The sequence below is a fragment of the Suncus etruscus genome, chromosome 12, assembly GCF_024139225.1.
Source record: "Suncus etruscus isolate mSunEtr1 chromosome 12, mSunEtr1.pri.cur, whole genome shotgun sequence".
In the NCBI taxonomy this organism is placed as follows: domain Eukaryota; kingdom Metazoa; phylum Chordata; class Mammalia; order Eulipotyphla; family Soricidae; genus Suncus; species Suncus etruscus.
The window spans coordinates 51,541,151-51,560,790 of NC_064859.1; the positions used below are offsets into that span (position 1 = coordinate 51,541,151).

Below are 19,640 nucleotides of genomic sequence, written 5' to 3' on the forward strand. Positions count from 1 at the left end.
AGAAGCATGAGTATGGCCCCCTATGGGGCTATCTTCTGACCTTTCAACTGACAACTGTTCTTTCTCTCTGGCTGTAGGTCAAAGCTACTTTACAGATGAAGAAACTAGGGTGTAGGATGCCTCACCTAGGGTCACATAAGTTTGGTATATCAAATCACAAGCCAAAGTGTTTTGTTTTGTTTTGTTTCTTTCTTCTTCTGTCCCCAACACACTCAAGGCGATTGGAGATAAAAAGCAGATAAAATCAGGAAATGGGGGGACTTGGCAGAATTTGGAATACACCCATCTCAATCTCACGTGAGCAGAGCTTAGAGAAAATTCTTGACATCTGAAAAGGGAAAGTTGAAGATCAACCAAGCTAGGACCTGAGTCCCCCCACCCCAGCACGCCCCAACCAAGCACCCTTGCTAATAATGCAATTTAATTATAGACTGGCTCAAAAATACAAGTTTTCTGAGATTGGAATCAGTGCGCTTTGGCCCTCCTGTAACGGGTTAATTGGGAAGGGGGGGGGAAGGGGGGGGGAATTCGTCAAGGTTAACGCAAAAAGGAAAGCCGCACCCAATTAGTTCCTAGAAGCCCGGGAAGCAGCAGCACAAGGAACTCAGGGACCTGCCTGCCCTGCCCCACCCTGCCGCCTTTCAGACAATGTGGTAGCATTTGGGGTGAGGGGAGAATACCCGCAGCCGCCCAAACCTGGGAAGAAGAGCCAACAGCTGCTGTACACATCATCAGTTTGACCCACACACTGCACAATCCCTCCATGTCTGAGACCCCTCAGTTTTGGAGTGTTTTTTAGTCCGAATGCTGGGAATCAAAGAGCAGGAGAGTACAGTGATTGGGAGGGAGCAGCAGGGACCACACTGGGTGGACGGGGATTGCTGCAGAGAGCGCGTGCACGCCCGCACACACCCTGCACTCCACACTACGCACACACACACAAGCACACACCGCATACGGGCCTCCTCCGCAAGCCTCCCACGCCCATTCTGGGGGTGAGCAGCAGATCTCCCCGAGAGGACCGGTAGCCCCCCTCCACGCCAAGGGGGGTCCCCGAGAAATCCCAGAGCTTGGAGCCCACCCACCCAGATGGCCCCGCAGTCTCCAGGCCGCCGCGCAGAGTGGCGCGCGGTGCAGGACCAGGGGCTCGGGAGTGCGGGGCGCGGGGCGTGGGAACCGCCGCGGCCGGTGGACAGGGGGTGCCTCCCCGGAGGGCGCGGTGGGGGGCGCGGCCGCCGGCTGCCCCCGCCTCCTCGGAGCCCAGCACCGCCCCCGCTGCGGCGGGCGGGCGAGGGGCGGGCCGGGGCGCGGCGTATATAAGGCGAGGGGCGGGCGCCGCTCTTTTGTCTCCGGCTGCAGCAGCGCGAGTGGGAGCAACGGGACACGCGATCGAGCGGGATTTGACGGTGAGTCTCCGGGGTTGGGGCGCCCTTGGGCCGGGGAGGGATCGGGGAGAGCGGGCGCGCTGCTACTGCAACAACAGCAGCAGAAGCAGCAGCAGCAACAGGCGGGTCTTCTACAATGGGGCACCCGGGCCTTGCGGGCCACACCCTGGCTGGGGCTGCAGAGTTGTGGGTTTGGGAAAGAAGAGGGTGCCACCTCACTCCACCCCATCCCTGCTTTGGCTTTTGGGGCTGCCCGGCTGCTTGGAATGCCACGTCGAGAGGCGCCCGATTTGGGGGGGAACCCATGCCCAGCGTGTCCGTCCTTGTGCCCAGAAAGATGGCAGACAAGCCGGACATGGGGGAAATCGCCAGCTTCGATAAGGCCAAGCTGAAGAAGACGGAGACGCAGGAGAAGAACACCCTGCCGACCAAAGAGAGTGAGTGCACCCCCGTCGCCTCCTCCCCCAGCCTCCCCGCCCACCCCCTGCCCACCCCATCCCACCCCACTCCCTCCTCCAGTGGGCCCGGCCCTGCCCTCCTTTCTGCTACACAAAGCGCCCTCCACTCTTTCTGCCTGGGCCCCCCGAACCCCCTTTTCCTTCGTCTGCAAAACCTCGTACAAGCCTCGCCCACCCACCGCAGGATTGGGGGGCCCCGGGTGGGGGGGTGCATCGCGAGGCGTAACCCGCCCATCCACCCACCCACCCTACCAACACCCCACTTTCCCGCTCGCTCTCCCCAGCCATCGAACAGGAGAAGCGGAGTGAGATTTCCTAAGAGCCTGGACGGTTTCCCCACCTCGACCCCGACCCGCCCAGCCACCCACCACCCGTGTCCCCTCGAGACCCCAGTTCGTGATGTGATGAGCAAGAGCCACCTGCAAGATGGACACGAGCGACAAGCTGCACTGTGAATCCGGGCGCTCCCACGCGCGGGCGCCCCTCCCTCGACCTGGGGGGTGTCTCCGAGGGACCCCCGACCCTGTCCCCCTCTTCTCTCTTTCCTCTCTTTCCACCTCGAGACTGCCAAAATTCCTCCCCGGTCCACCCTGGGATGACCTAGACCATTCTTTGTAGGGTTCATGGGAATAAAACACACCTCGTGGCTTCACTGGCGTGGTCTGTGTCTCTTGGAGGCGGCGTGTGCGTGGGCCGTGGGCGGCTGCATCGTGGGGAGATGCTGCCGCAGAGTGGAGGGTGGGTGGGGGGATCGGCCAGGGCCACCCCGAGTGAGGGGCCATTTTTCATTTTTGACACTACCTGCTGCTCGGATTTCTTTAAGATTTGGGGCGATGATCCTCCTCTTCGCCCTTGCTTATGATGCAGTGCCATTCTCCAAGCCCATTTTGACATTCCTACAAGCGATTTAGGGTGGGTGGTGAGAAGGAATGCTTTTATTTTTTATTTTATTTTATTTTATTTTTGAGATAAGCATTGGCAGTCCCTTGATTCCCACTGGGAGAGACCTGGGATTTCAAGTGTGAGATGCCTGGGAGAGAGTGAAGGGAAAAGGCTGGGGTGGGGCAGGTCACAGAGCCCTTGCGAGCTGTAGAAAGGAAGTCTGAACATGAAAATATGGGTGGGATCCAGGGAGACCCAGGCCAGAGCCTGGAGGAGGGATTGGAGTAGCTGTCGACGACAGCCTTGCTTTTTTTTTTTTTTTTGTCTTCTACCCCTGGCTCAGAACCTTCCACAAAAGCATCAACCGTTAGAGGGAGTTAGGGAGCTGAGGTCTGTAGACAGGGTGGGAATGTGGGGGCGGAGCCGCCCCTCAGAACTCTGAAAAGTGTGGGGACAGCTTAGGGGCACCCAAGCAGAAATCAAGTGCCTGGCCACACTTGTGGAGCAAGAGACACAGGCCTGGAGCTTTCTGCCAAGCAGAGAAACATGGGAGATATGTTGCTGGGTGATTTGTCCTACACTAGGGACAGACCAGAAGAGACTGGTCTGCCAGAGTAGGACAGCAGGGCAAGGGGAAGTTAAATCCTGTGGGTGAGTCCCAGCTCCCCCTGCACAAAGGGGAGGACTTGGTGGTGACGCTTGTGGAGAGTATATTGGCCTGGGGAGGAAGACAGGCATATACTCAGCTTTTTTGGATGTCTGATCTGAGCCAGGCTATGCTTGTTAAAATTCCTACAGGCAGCCTGTGCCCTTACCCTGTTTCACAGATATAGATAAGGGATTTGCTACTGTCTCTTAGTGAAGCTGGACTTTGAGGCCAAGAGCGGATTTGGGGAATCCTATAAGCCAGCTATCATGGCTTTGTGGCTAGGGACCTGTTATGAACATGCCTACTTAATGGATGTTTTTAACGGACCCTGTTGGGTTCTCCTGATGAGAGGTTGAAAAGGGAAAGCGAGGTCAATAGAACCTCAGACAGTCCTGAGGCCCACAGTGGTCATGGAAGGCCTGTGAGTCAGGGGACGTGGAAGGAGAGAACCACGGGCCGCTTTGGAGGAGGAGAGAGGGTTCTAGAAGGAGTCAGACAAGGACTAGGAGAGCAGGAAGCAGATCTTGAAGTAACTGAAACTTGGCTTGCTGAGTGGTCACTCTCTCCATCCCAGGTGTCCTCCCCGCCCAGTGCTTTGTAGGGCCCCTGAAAGGCATCACTAGCTATATCTGGCTTCACAGCATTTCTGAGGCCTCAGTGGCAACTAGCCTCTTCTATAGGGCTCCAAATGGAGTCCAAATCCCATAGCCTCTTGCCTCAGACTCAGAGATCCCCCAAAAGCCGAGGTTACCCCCCAGAAAACCATTTCCTGAGAGTCTGCCTGTCCTCAGAACACTGACTCCCCACAACCCCCTCCCATCTAAATAGACAGTGTCTAAGAGTTTGAAATAAAAGGTTTCAGGTCTCTTATGTTCACTCTAAGACAATGAACAGATTAAGCAGGCCAAGAAGGGGAGAAGAGGGGAGCAGGGAGGAGTTAATTATTTCCAAAATCTTGCTGCACTGTATGGTTTTACATACAGCTGACCCCACCACATTCAGCACACATCTGGACTCTTCTGCCTGAATGTGAGGCCTCAGGCTAGAAAACAAGTCCAAAAAGCTCAGAACCTGCTTTGTCTCCACAAAATCTGGAGAGAAACCCCCAGAACTAGAGAGCACTGAAACACCCCAAGTCACCACTGTGCTTTTGTTTTGTTTTGTCCTCTGGGGAGGATAAAACTGATTCCTACCCCCAAATCCTTTCCCTTCTACCTAAGAATTCAGGAACGAATGATAAGACTCATCACTAAAGTATTAAGGCTAGCTCTGCAGCTAAAATGAAAGTGTGACATTTCCTTTTAAATACACCTGAATTTCTAGTTTCCCTTTTCGTTTCATTTCTGCTTTAAGAAAAGTCTTAGTTGGAGAGATAACCCGAGGGCATGAGTGCATGCTTTGCATACAACGAGATCTAACTTTGAATTCTCCCAACACCCACCACGTATGCATTATCAGGAGTAGCCCCTGAACATCTGTTGGCAAGCCCCCGAAACAGAACACAAACAAAACAGGGGATAGATGGCACAGCAGGTAAGGCACTAGCCTTACACATGGCTGGCCCAACTTTGATTCCCATATGGTCCCCTGAGCCCCACTAGGATCCCTGAGCACAGAGCATGGAGTAGGCCCTAAGCACTGCTGGCTGTGACCCCAAATGAAAAAGGGAAATAAAGAATTAGGCCCCCTTTATAAGATGAGGCTTGAAACTTTTCACCGTCATTCAATACAAAAACAGCTTGGGACCGCAAGAGGCCCGACACTCACCTCCCTCAGTCAGATGTGTGGGCACCTGCTGCCTGCCTCATGCTGCTCAAGGCTCTGTGAGCATGAACAGAGGAGCTTCAAGCTCCCCTCGAGGAGCTTCAAGCTCCCCTCGAGGAGCTTCTGGTCAATATCTGGGCTTCTTTTTCTCTCTTTGGAGGAAAGTCCAAGCAATGCTTAGGGAACCCAAGAGACACTGTCTTTGATTTTCACCCATTCAGGCCAGTGTTGATTGCAAGTGTCCCAGTGCCAAGAACAACTGGGATCACTAAGGTCTGCAGGTGCCTCATCTGGTGATGTTTTGGGGACTGTGTGGTCCTGGAATTGAACTGGGTCAGCTAAAGGCAAAATGTGTGCCTCAACCAGCTCTCCATCTCCATCAGAGCATCTAAAAACATTTTCCACCAAGGACCCCTTCTTATTTGAGAAATTTCCTCTGACCCAGGCTTTAAAAAATATAAATTTTCAAACAAAATGTTTGCAAATCTGTATGCAGCCTCAGAGTTGCTTACAGCTTAAGAGGTTATGTACCTGTTCTTCTCAATATTTCCCCAGAGGATAGTAATGAATCAGAAAGATAGTTCGGCAGGCTGGGCCTTGCTTTGCATATGGTCAATCCGGATTCAGTCCTGACATGTGTCCGGAGTGATCCCTGAGTACAGAGCCAGAAATAAGCCCCAAGCACCACTGGGTGTGGCCCATAAACCAAAAATAGAAAAAAAATTTCCAGAGAGATAGGACAGTTTGCCTGGGCTCGATCTGTGGCATTCCATATTGTCCTTTGAGTTTGCTAGAAGTGATTTCTGAGCACAGAACTAGGAGTAACCTCTGAACACCACTGCATGTGACCAAAACAATTTTTTCCATACCTCTCCCAAATATTTCCCACCCTCAGAATCCTCCAATGACACCAAGCCTCACAACCATGACCTTGTCCCAAATAAATCCTAGTTTCCCCTCTGCTCTTAGCACACGATTCAGCCCAGCTAATGAGGGAAGAGCTGGCTTCTTCTCTGCATTCCACTCTCAAGACTCCTCTGCAGCTCACCAAGTGGCCGGTTCTTCACTCCAAGCAATGCCCCAAGTCTCTGGACACCGCTTTAATGCCCTCCAAATCCACTCAGTCCTGACACTATTCTCCTGGTCTTTAATCAAAGCTCACAGATGAAGGAATTTGGTCCCATGAGACTGAACCCTCTGCTTCAGACACTTGCATGGTCCACTGGGCTCTGGCCTTCAGCAGAAGTAGAACGTCTGCCAATCTATGGCCCAGTAGTGTCTGCCACAGACACACCGCAGAGAACAGTAGGCCCTGTGTGACCTAGAGAATGAAGCAATGGCACAGACAGTTGGGCATGTGACCTGCACATGCCTCCTGATTGCCTCCTGGTGCAAAGCCATGACTAAATCCTGAGCACAGTTAGGTGTGTCCCCAAAGCTAAAAAGAACAGAAAGAAGAATGTTCCTACAGTGACTGGAGAGGTAGAACAAAGGTAAATGCAGTTGTCTTGCATGCAGTCAAATGGTATTCAATCCAAAGCACTATTGATGGTGCCCTAAGCACTATCAGAAACCTAGAGTACAGGTCCTTGATCCCTTTGCACTGAGCCTGGAGTAAACTCTGAGCACTACTGGATATGGCCCAAGTCCTCCACCAAAAAAAAAGAGGGAGAAAATGTTTTGAAGTTTATACATATTACCCAAGGAGCGAAAGCAACCCAAATGTTCATGAGTAAAAGGGACATACAAACTTAATAGTTGTACAATCATAGAGTTGTATATTGATGATTGGTGTATATTGATGACTCCAATGCAAGTAAGATGTACATACATGTTACTTCAATAAAAAAAATAGTTTTCAAGTCTTCTGAAAGCTAAAGTGTCCTACTTTGGGTATGGGTTTTGGTTTTAGTTCTGGTTTGCAAGCACCTAGCAGTGCTCAGTGTAGCAGGACAGCCCCTGAAGAGGTTGACTGATGGAGGGATGGAGAATGAGGCCCTTTTCTTCCAGCTCGTAGCACGTGTCTGCCACCCTGTCTAGCCCACGGTTCTGAGGTGAAATGGCGGGTAAACAGCTCGCAGACAATCAGGCTCGTGGAAATATTTGCTTTATTCGGATGGACAAAACTGAAGTCCAAAGACTCCGATTCAGTTCCAGCCAGCAAAAAGCCTCTCGCCTTCCACAGGCCCTTGCTCTTATAGTCCAGAGTCAGGTCCCACCCAATGGTGGGATCAGATACCAACCAATGGTGGAAGCAGAATCAGGTCCTACCCTAGGGTGGGGGCAGAATTCCAGGTCACACCCTAGGGTAGGGCACAATCACCTAATCAGATTAGGGTGAGCAACATAGTAATCCCCCAAAATATTTACATACACAACAATTCCCCCTTTTGTTTTTAGTAAACAAACAATATTGTCTACAATTATTAAAAGAAAAATTAGTCAATAATAAAAGAGCGGCTGTTTGCATAAGCGCATCACAGGAAAATGTAAAGAAAAACTTCTAACCTAAGCACAGGGTGTCTAAAACCAGAAACATGTATCAAGGAATCAACTACAAGCTCCTGAGAAGATAAATCTAAGACGTACATAGATCTTTCGAAGAGACACCAGAAAGGTTGTGTAGCAGGCAAGAAGAAGCACCTTTTCTTTATTTGTTGTTGTTGTAGGTGGTGGTGGTGGTCGTTTTTGGGTCACACCTGGCAGTGCTCAGGAGTTACTCCTGACTCCACGTTCAGAAATCGCTCCTGGCAGATACCGGCATTTGAACCAATGACCTTCTGCATGAAAGGCCAACGCCTCGCCTCCATGCTATCTCTCCAGCTCCATTTTCATTCAAGTTCAGGTAGACCAGAAAGCCCATCTTTGAGGGCATTGAACTAGGCCTTTATTTCGGAAGAAGTGGCACATACACCCTCTGCACAGTGGGGAGCCACTGCAATGATGATCAATAGGTATCTGAACTTAGTCCAAGTTCTTAATCCGGTCTGAAGTCCATAAGATGTCTGAAATTGATGTCGACTATTTATAGATGGGAGCTTAAGTCACAAACCAAAACAAAATGTTTAAGGCAGAGACCCTCCCTGTGTAAATAAACAACTTGAGGGCCCATCCAAAATGGATGGAACCTTCTATAAACCTAGTATTTTGCCTATGATGCGCCCACGCAACAAACCCTGAGAACAGACAAAAATATCATTTGGGAAATTATAGACAATAATATATAACTCACAAACCTAAAGTCAAGAAAGCAAAACCTTAATGTAATACAACATCGATTCCTAATATTAAAAACTAAAATAGAAAAACATTAATTACGATAGTCAAAAGAAGTGTAGTACCAAACATAACTTCAAAGGATTACAGTTATAGGAAAAACAACAGATGTAATTTCTACAGAGTTCAATACCAATCTGTAAATATGAGGGGTCTGGAACTCCAAAAAGACCGGCAGAAGACACTTGATGGGTCTGGAAAAGCCGGGTGAAGCCTTGTACAGGAGATAACATCAAGCTGAATGAAGAAGGAAGGCCAGTACAGTCATCCATGTGTTGGGTCATCCCCAAGCGTTACATCATTACATCATAAGTTGGTTGGGCTTCTGTATTTCCTTTGGGATCGGTGCAATCTTGGGGTAGCCATTGTAGAAACGGTCAACAATAGCATTTTGTATGTGGATGGAAAGCCAGAAATTCAGATAGCACAGTTTAACTGGGATCCAGAGACTGTGGGTCTTGTCCATGGATCTTTTCTCTGGTGTTACATTGTGACACAAATCCCAGGTGGCTTCATTTCCAACAAGTTTGCAGCATATATGGTGTAAAACTCCAACAGTCATGGATTTCTTCTTCCCGCCGAGATCAGGAAGCTTGTAGTTGTGGGTGAAGGAGATGGGTTGCACATGTGAAATCCTGAAAATTAAAATGTTAAGGACTAGGAAGAGAGAAGGAAGGATAAGGAAGACTAATTTGGGGAAGATAAAGTTAGGAAAAAGGAAACTATATACAAAATATGCAGAACAGACAGACACTAAACAAGACATACATACACAGACTTCACAAAAAATATGGCCATAACACTCACTCATACTAAAAAATATTTGTTAGAAAGGATCCAAAATAGAGCAAAAAAAAAAAAAAGAGAATTCAGCTGAATCAATTAAAAGCTCCTTAAAATGTAATAGCCGGCAATTGTTTAGATAAATCATTTCAAATTCACAAAAAAAAATTTTTTTTTTTATGGTTTTGCCTAGCAGATCTGAAAGAGAATTTCATGCATAATACAAACATGGACAACTCTACTATACGTGTATATCAGTATATATACAAAGTTATTGTATAACAGTAACTTTATGATAATCAATCATAGGCAAGAAGCACTGTGAAGAAAGTCCACCTAAAATTATCATTATGTAAGCGTCTTAAAACCTAAATTGAGGGAAATAAAGCAATGATGTTAAAATAAAAAGAGTGAAAGTCGTTAAATGAGTATACCTAGAAAGAAAAACAACATTAATATGATGAGAAATTTCTCTTTCAGGTGAACCTTGACTAAATTAATTTGTAAAATTTCATGATTAACTGAGACCTAGAGCAATAATGAAATTAAGACATAAATCCATCCTACAAGGAAACACATTGGGGATTCATGATTTTCAATCTATATTCATTGATCATGCCTGTGGAAAGAATCCTAGAGCATTAATAGCAACTGATAAGGAAGTAAAATGATTATCTGGTGTTCATTGTAGATCTCTAAGAAGTATAAAACAGGATGTATGCTGCTGTGGATTTCACCAATGTATTAGGGACTTTTTTGATCTTCTTGTCATCAAAATTTATCCAGTGTTGTTTTGCAGCAATTTTACAGTATGAAGTACAGTGTCCATAGTGAACTTTACCATAATGGTTTGACACCGATGATAAGTTGTATTTCTTAATCTTGCTTTTATTCTCTGAAATGAATTCCTCTAAATTGAGGTCTTCTAAAGGAAAATCTACATAAGTATGCAATTTTTTTATTTGTTTGCCATCAAAAGCAAAACGTTTCAAGTGTATTATAAGTACTGGTGGCAGTTTCCATAAGTACGTTTTCTTTGAAAAATCCCTTCTATTTTTGCAACTGTTGCACAGAACTTTGTTGTCATTTCTTAATTCTTCTTCTTTAAAAAATTCAGAGAGGCATTCCTGTAATGTACATTTATCTGTAGATGTAACAGCCAAAGACAAATGAACAAATGTCTCATAAACCTCAGACTTTTGGTGGCAAGTGAGACACTGGAGTATAGATTTGAATTGTCCTTGAAAGAGATCATAAATAATAGATTTATGAGCCTTTTGGTGTTCTGGACTAAATTGTTCATAATTTTCATTTCCCATGAGATGTGTAGTTTTGTCTGTCATTAGATTTACAGTAAGCAAGTCCTGATGTAATCCCTCTATTAGGAACATCAGTAGTTCGTGAGGATCCTGCTGATTGTGTCCAGCAAACTGGTCATTAAGTAAACCAATTGTTACTTTGAAGCTTTCAGGGTTAATATATCTATGAAATCCATTTCCCATGGTTTTGATGAGCCGACCAAATTCTTCGGCTAATTTACCTTCATGCCCCATCGGATTTTTCTTGTTAATATCCTTTTTATAATGATCTTTATAAAAATACTGAGTTAAGTCTGAAATATTATACAAGCATTGCAATATTGAGTTCATGTAGCAAGAGTTTCCTATATTTTGGAGCCCAGTTAAGACAGGTTCCTGTCTTTCCTTTTGCATCTCGGAGTGTAAGGGTTTATCACTACCATCAGTCTCACTCATTGTATGGTGTGTGACAGCTAAATCGTTCCCTGCCCCAGAGACATTAGTAATATTACTGCTGTTAGTGTCTGAAGTATTCTGTTTTTTCTCTGAAGGGGAGTTTGTAGTCTGAACCTGATCATTTGTGCTAGCCCGATTTCTAACAAGACGTAATGGAACCCAAAATTTCTTGGGAGGGTCATCATTTATAGAAACATAGGCATAACCCCTTCCTCTTAGGAGAAGATAGCCAGCTATCCATTTTTCATCCTCCTTGATCCAAATAGGTTTATGGGTTGTTTCTTGTCTCTGAATATCTTCTTTAAAATGTCTTTCCGCTGCAGTGTAGCTTTCCCCTTGGGGTAAGTTAAAGTAATTTAGTGTGATAAGAGTCAAAGACAGCAAATCCGTTGGTGGTAAACCTCTTTTTCTATTTTTTTGCAATTGAGTTTTTAAGGTTCTGTGAGTCCTTTCTACAATGGCCTGTCCCCTACAATTGTAAGGAATTCCTCTGAGATGTCTTATCTGCCATTCCTTACAAAAAAATTCAAAAGTTTTGCTAACATAGGCTGGCCCATTATCAGTCTTTATAGAATATGGAATACCCATCACAGAGAAACATTGTAAAAGAAAACTACAAGCAGCCTTAGATTTTTGAGAAGACATGGGAATTGCCCACATAAACCGAGAATAAGTGTCCACCCCAACATGAAGATAAGGTTTCCTTGGAAATAAATCTGTTTGAGTTATATCCATTTGCCAAAGTTCGTTAGACTGTAAGCCTCTTGGGTTTGCTCCTGCTATGTGAGTCTTTTTTGTTAACGGTGCACATACATTGCAGTTTTCTACGATTTCTCTAGCTTGCCTCCATGGAATTTGGTAATTCACATGTAAACGGCGAGCATTTGTGTGTAGGGCTGAATGTTCCTCTATAGGTGATTTAAATATAGGCATTGCTAGCAAGTCAGCAGTTTTATTTCCTTGAGCCATAGGTCCTGGAAGACCTGAGTGGGCTCTAATATGTGTGATGAAGATGGGCTCAGTTCGTTTTTGAAGAAGCTGCTGTAATTGTTTAAGTAAGTCCTGTATGATCGGGTTATTAGCATTAAGGGATGCAGTGGCTATCACATGACATAAATTTACCACATACAAAGAATCAGAAACTATATTCATGGCTTCAGATACATTTTCTAATAGGTAAATTAACGTTGCTAATTCAACTTTCTGTGCAGATTTATATTTGGTATCTATGGTCATATTAATGTTGTCTCCAGTTATTCCTCCTTTTCCATTTTGGGATCCATCAATGTAAAAAACCTTGGCATTGGGAATACGTAGACTTGGCATTGGGACCTGACTCTGGACTATAAGAGCAAGGGCCTGTGGAAGGCGAGAGGCTTTTTGCTGGCTGGAACTGAATCGGAGTCTTTGGACTTCAGTTTTGTCCATCCGAATAAAGCAAATATTTCCACGAGCCTGATTGTCTGCGAGCTGTTTACCCGCCATTTCACCTCAGAACCGTGGGCTAGACAGGGTGGCAGACACGTGCTACGAGCTGGAAGAAAAGGGCCTCATTCTCCATCCCTCCATCAGTCAACCTCTTCAGGGGCTGTCCTGCTACATAATGGCGCCCGGACAGGGACCTGAACCCTGGACCCTCAGAACTGTAAGTGAAATATTTCATTGGAAATTTCCTATGCTGACCATCAAATGGTTTCTGTGGTTAGTCATGTGGATTTTACCACCCTTAGTCTTACGCATTGGTGCTCTAGTATACAAGTGGATCATTCCATTTTGTTTAAAACTAATTGGTTTTGATCTAAGGACAATCACTGCAGTTGGATGGTTGTGGTCTATATTTCAAATGAAAAGTGTAGTGTCTCTAGCCATCATAGTTTGTGGAATTTCTGTGTTGACTAACGTTATTATTATGAGCATAGTTATTTGCTGTTATTTCTATTTAGGAAATAGAAAGTGTAGAAATGGTGAGGCTAAAACCAGTATAGATAATAATGAAATTTATCTGACGAAAACTCAGACCAAGGTGCAGGCTGACGAATCCAGCCCCACCATCAACAATATAGAAATTTTTGCTGGAAGAAAAACAACTCAGAATGTTAAGCCTGATTCTAGTGAATTGCTTGACAGTAGTGACTCAGATAATGATCTACCTCCAGTGCTAACTCCACGAAGTATGCCTCCTTCTAGTCACAAAATTGAATCGCAGAGCAGAGCAGATTCAAAAAATGAACCACATGCTCAGTCTCAGAGCTCTATTCAGAGTAATTTTGCTAATCAGGCTTTATCCCCTATAGACGGGGTAAATGTTTCTAACTATGTACCCTATCAGATGGAAGAATTAGATCGGTTTAAAAGATCATGTAAAGAAAAATGGGCCAAAATCGCCATACAGTGTGGAGTTATTAAGACTTTGGAGTCATAACTCATCTTGGACTTTGTATGATTTTAAAAGAATCGCTGAAATATGCCTGTCGTCTAAACAGCGAACTGAATGGGAAATGTACTATTCAGAAGGCGTAAAAGCTAAATTATATAGTCCGGATGGTATGAAAAAGCAAGTGGCAGGTGTTACTCTATCGTATGAATTATTGATGGCAGAAAATCAATTTGCAAATATTCAGACACAAGCAGCTTTACCTAAGGAAATCTTAAATTTAATCAGGGAGATTGCATTGTCAGCATGGGAAAAAATTGATTCTAACAGCATTGGTAGAGGAAACTTTTTAAAAATTACCCAAGGCCCTTATGAGTCATTTGCAGAGTTTGTAGGTAAGATTAAAGATGCTCTGAAGTTACAGGTGGAAGATGAGGAGATTAGAAACTTCCTAGTAAAATCTGTGGCCTATCATAATGCAAATTCAGCCTGTAGATTAGTATTGAATACATTAAATGAAAAGTCAGATCTGAATGATTACCTTTATGCCTGCCGGAATGTCTATGTGGAACCCCAACCCCCACCCCACTCAGACTCAGTACAAACCTTCCCAGTTACCAAGGGAACAATGTCTTACTCCCCTCGGGGACAGAACACTTTCCGGAAACCAGGTCTTTGCCCAAAATGCAAAAGGGGTCGCCACTGGGCGAAAGATTGCAGATCCAGAAACCTCATTAATAATAACCTAAGTAGAGGTTTCAACACAGTCCCCAGGAGGCAAATCGCCTGCTACCATTGTGGAAAACAGGGACATATCAAAAGAAATTGTCGTCTCCTTATAATTCAGCTCCCAAGAACACACATACAAGATGCAGGGAAACGCCCACAGGGCCTCCCCCAGGCCCTTCCAAATCAGGGGCAAAGTTCACAGACAATAATCCTTCCAAGCCCAGCCCAAGAAAATTCATCACGATAAGGGAATTAATCCACTCTACTTCAGGGAGTGCCGGATTAGACATATTATGCCCAGAGGACATTACAATTTACCCAGGAGCATGCCCTTACATGTTAGAAACTGGCATTGTAGGCCCGCCACCCCCAGATACCATGGGTTTGATTCTTGGCAGAAGTTCCCTCAACATAAAGGGTATATCAGTAATCACTGGTGTCATTGACTCAGATTCCATGGGAGAAATCATTGTAGTTATTACTGTACCAGTTACATGGACCTTTAAAAAAGGAGAAGCGATTGCCCAGATAGTAATAGTGCCTTATGTCAAATTTGGGACTTCAGATAAGACTAGAATTGGAGGTTTTGGAAGCACAGATCCGGGTGCTGCTCAAAACCCAATCGTGGCTCTGGTTACTAAATGTAAAGATGAACACCCAATGATCAAACTTCACTTGGAAGGCAAACCCTTTGATGGAATGATAGATACGGGGTGCTCAGGTTACCGTAATTTCTGATAAAGAATGGCCAGAAAATTGGCCTCTTCAGGAAATCCCGTATTCCCTAGAAGGAATAGGAGGCCTGAGTTCCTGTCTGTTGAGTACGAGGACTATACTATTTTACGGCCCAGAAAATCAAAAAGCAATAATCAGACCTCACGTGGGCCCATTTTCACCATCCCTGTGGGGCCGTGACCTACACAAACAGTGGAAAGCAGAATTCCACATCCCATTAGCTCCAGAAGAGTCCGAACCTTCTTTTGATTTAAAAACCCAAAATTTTTAGTGGGTGGGCCACTACCGTAACAACACCAGCACCAATAAAAATAAAATGGAAATCTGATGAACCAATTTGGACAGGTCAGTGGCCCCTTAAAACTGATAAATTAAAGGTGCTGACAGAATTAGTGGAGGAACAGCTAAGTTTAGGACATATTGAACCATCTTTTTCTCAATGGAATTCACCTATATTCACTATAAAAAAGAAATCCGGTAAATGGAGACTTTTGATGGATCTTAGAGCTATAAATTTTATCCATGATACCTATGGGCAAATTGCAGACCTGGTTTACCATCACCTGTAGTTATTCCAAAGGAATGGCCACTAATTATAATTGATCTGAAAGACTGCTTCTACCATATTCCTATCCACCCAGATGATTAAAAAACGTTTTGCATTCCTCAGTTCCTTCTCTCAATAATACCCATCCTGCAGACGTTTCCAATGGACTGTTTCTCCCCCAAGGCATGCTGGAATTCCCCAACCATGGTGTCAGTTTTTTGTAGATAAGGTTTTTGAGCCCTGCTCGTGAAAAAATTTCCTCAAGCCATGATATTTCATTATACAGATGATATCTTGCTCACAATGAACAACGAAACAGATTTACAGGAATTATACTCTTATGTTACTGACTGTTACAAACATCAGGACTGAAAATAGCTTTAGAAAAAATACAGATAATGCCACCCGTATCAATATTTGGGTTTTATTTTGGACCCGGACTCGTCTATACGTCCACAAAAATTTTCTATCAAAAAAGAAAACCTCAGAACGCTTAATGATTTTCAGAGACTTTTAGGTGACGTAAATTGGCTCCGCCCTGCACTAGGAATCCCAAATGCAGAGTTATCTAATCTGTTTAAAACGTTTGGAGGGTGATCCTGCTTTAGATTAGCCCGAGAAATTTAACAACAGCTGCAAAAAATGAATTGGACATCTTCTTGAGCAGATTACAAAAATCGTTTCTCTCAAGATTCATCCCAGGAGAAAAGGTATTACTGTTAATCTTCCCTACTATAGAAACCCCCACAGGGGCCTTGATGCAACAGTCAGGACCTTTGGAATGGGTGTATTTACATAACAAACAACCTCGCTCAGTTGTCCCCTACTTACAACTGATTTCAGAGATTATTATCAAGGCAAGACTCAGATCTATATCTTTACTAGGTTTTGATCCAGATATAATAGTTTTGCCAGTACCAAAAAAGGAAATTGAGTCAATATTGCCAATTAATGAATCTCTACAAAGGGCCCTCTCAGATTTCACAGGAGAAATATCCTCCCATTATCCAGCAGGAAAAATTTGGGACTTTTTAAAGAAAACTCAGTTTGTTATTTCTTCAATTGTTCGGGATTCCCCTATTCCCAATGCCAAGGTTTTTTACACTCAGCACTTACCCTGGGCTCTGCACTGAAGGATCACTCATGGCAGATTTGAGGGATCATACAGGTTGTCAGAGATTGAAACTAGGTTGGCCACATGCAAGGTAAGTACCCTATCTACTGTACTCTCTCCAGTTCTTAATTTTTGTAAGCCTGTGTTCCATTAGCATGTGCAAAACCCTGAGTTCAAACCCTACCTGACTCCCTGAACACCAGAAGTGTGACTTGAGGGTCTCTGAATACCATAAGACTAGAGTCCCCCAACCTGAGCATTTCTAGGAGTTGCCCAAAAGTTTCTGAATACCTCTAGGGGTGGCCTCTACTAAAAAATCATGAATAATAATTAATAATATTAATATTATAATAATTATCATTATAATAATTATTATAATAATTAATAATATAGACTGGAGCAAGAGAAATAGTTCAGCAGGTAGTACCTTTGCCTTGCATGTGGCCAGCCAGAGTTTGGTTCCAGGAAACTGCCAGAATGATCTAAGAAAATTCTTCCACCCACACCCCACAAATATAAAAATAAAAAAAACTTGTATACTATTACCTCAGAGGAAAGAGCTGAGAGTTGTTTAAGAAGTCTGTCTCCAGGAGTCACGGGAAGTCATGACGTTTCTCTGGGCCTGTCCTTCCTTCTTCTTTGCCTTTGAAGATTGTTTCTTCTTTAAATGACTCTCCATGTCTTTTCCTTCTCTTGGCGATTGCTGTTGTGATGCTTGTCACACATGCTTGACTGTGGGTCCTGTTTGTGCTCAAACACACAGTGTGGAGCTTGTGCATATTCTGTGGTCACTAGCTGTGGTGATCACTCATGAGCTTGTCTGTGGGACTGAGGGACACACACATCTTTAGTTGCTGTGTATATACCATGGTTTATACGTTGCTGTGTATAAACCAATTCATTGGGTTTGCTGTGTATACACCTGGCAGGTTCCATGCTAGCTCCAGAAGTCCCCACAGAGCCCCCAGAACTAAAGTCCACACACACTGGTAGCAACAGAAATCAAATTCCTTGCCCCATGCTATCAAGGCTGGTGTTTGTGCCCACTGAGCCATCCCTGGGTTCACATCTGTTTTAATGAGTTGAATATTCGTCATCTAATATAAGGCCTTGCCAATCACTACCTTTCCAATAGTCCTCTGAGCTTCTAGCTAAAGACATTCTCTCAAAGTGTCTGCCACAAAGGCAAGCAGGGAGAAGCCAGGGGCAGAAGAGAAAGGAAACTGGGGACATTGGTGGCCAGAAATGTGATCTGGTGAAGGGTGTTGGAATATTGTATGACTGAAACTCAATCATGAACAACTTTGTAACTGTGTATCTCACACTGATTTTTTGTTTTGTTTTGTTTTGTTTTGTTTTGGGGCCACATCTGGCAGTGCTCAGGGGTTACTCCTGGCTATCTGCTCAGAAATAGCTCCTGGCAGGCACGGGGGACCATATAGGTCCTGGATCGGCTGCTTACAAGGCAAACGCGCTGTGCTATCTCTCCGGCCCCTCTCACACTGATTTTTAAATCAGTAGGACAGACCGCGGTTCGATCCCTTGGCGTCCCATATGGTCCCCCCAAGCCAGGGGTGACTTCTGAGCGCATAGGCAGGAGTAACCCCTAAGCATCAAATGGGTGTGGCTCAAAAACCAAAAAAAAAAAAAAAAAAAAAAAAGAACACATGCAAATCACACACAAAAATTAAAATGAAAAGTATTGTTGGGCCGGGCGGTGGCGCTGGAGGTAAGGTGCCTGCCTTGCCTGCGCTAGCCTAGGACGGACCTCGGTTAGATCCCCCGGTGTCCCATATGGTCCCCCAAGAAGCCAGGAGCAACTTCTGAGCGCATAGCCAGGAGTAACCCCTGAGCGGCACAGGGTGTGGCCCAAAAACCAAAAAAAAAAAAGAAAAAAAAAAGTATTGTTAATCAAAAATCAATAAAGACATTCTCCTCTAAGCTCCTACTTGTACCTTCCTACAGGTACTTGAACATATACTTGAACACAAGTACTTTTATCTAGCCTGAAAAAGGAGTTTTAGTCACTGAAACTTTCACAGTAGCCAGCAAACCACAGACACTCCAAAAGCATTTACTGAGAGTGAGAGATTATTTGATTCAATGGACTATATATTCTGCATGCAGAGGCTTGAATTCAAGTCTTCTCAATGCCTGATTGCCCCAGAACCACCACGTGAGACCCCAAAACAACAAAAAATGCTTAATAATCCTAACCTAACATTGGTGACCTTCACTTGGTGTAGTAAATTTTTTTTTCTTGGGGCCCGGAGAGATAGCACAGCAGCGTTTGCCTTGCAAGCAGCCGATCCAGGACCAAAAGTGGTTGGTTCAAATCCTGGTGTCCCATATGGTCCCCCGTGCCTGCCAGGAGCTATTTCTGAGCAGACAGCCAGGAGTAACCCCTGAGCAACGCCGGGTGTGGCCCAAAAACCAAAAAAAAAAAAAAAAATTTTTTTTCTTGTAGTTTTTGGACCATGCCCAGCTGTTCACAGGAGTTACTCCTGACTCTGCACTCAGAAATCCCTCCTGGCAGGCTCGAGGGACCTTATGGGATGTCGGGGATCGAACCCAGATCTGCTGTGTGCAAAGCAAACGCCCTACCTACCCACTGTGTTATTACTCTGGCACCTTCTTTTTCTTTTTTGCAAATGTTGAATTTGAACCCATGGCCTCACACATGCAAGTCAGAGCACTGCCTCTGAGCGCCACCCACCAGCCTAGCTTGTTTTATCTTCGCATTCCATTTCAGTAAAGAAGTATTATAGAGCTGGAGAGAGATTACAGTGGTAAGGCAGTTGCTTTCCATGCAGCTGATCCAGGTTCGATCCCCAATACCTTGAATTTGCCAGGAGTGATACCTAACTATAGAGACAAGAAGTAAGACCTGAATATAGCCAGTTACAACCCCCCGCCAAAAAAAGTGTTTTAGAATAGCTAATACAAAAACAGATGTTTGTTCTGAAGAACTGAAAAACAGTGGTCTGAACCAATCGCATCATCCTTTCCCTTGAAGTAAATCATTTAAAAATAGGTCAAGGAGGCCAGAAAGGAAGCATGCTGGGACATTTCTGGAAGATTATATTTGCTCTTTCAAGGCCAGAGAAGAAATGACACGTGTCATTGTCTGCGGATGTGACCTTTGAACTATGACCATCTCTTTGAAGCTTTAAAGGGAAATATTAACATG

The 19,640-nt window shown here is 44.8% G+C and overlaps 1 protein-coding gene across 1 annotated transcript; it reads left to right on the forward strand.

The window, feature by feature from the left end:
• The first annotated feature begins 1,713 nt into the window (after positions 1-1,713).
• Positions 1,714-2,361, forward strand: TMSB10 (thymosin beta 10). The gene is made up of 2 exons (XM_049784970.1): positions 1,714-1,822; positions 2,128-2,361. The coding sequence occupies exons 1-2, from the start codon at positions 1,723-1,725 to the stop codon at positions 2,160-2,162; spliced, it is 135 nt and encodes a 44-aa protein (XP_049640927.1). The 5' UTR covers positions 1,714-1,722; the 3' UTR covers positions 2,163-2,361.
• Positions 2,362-19,640: the final 17,279 nt, after the last annotated feature.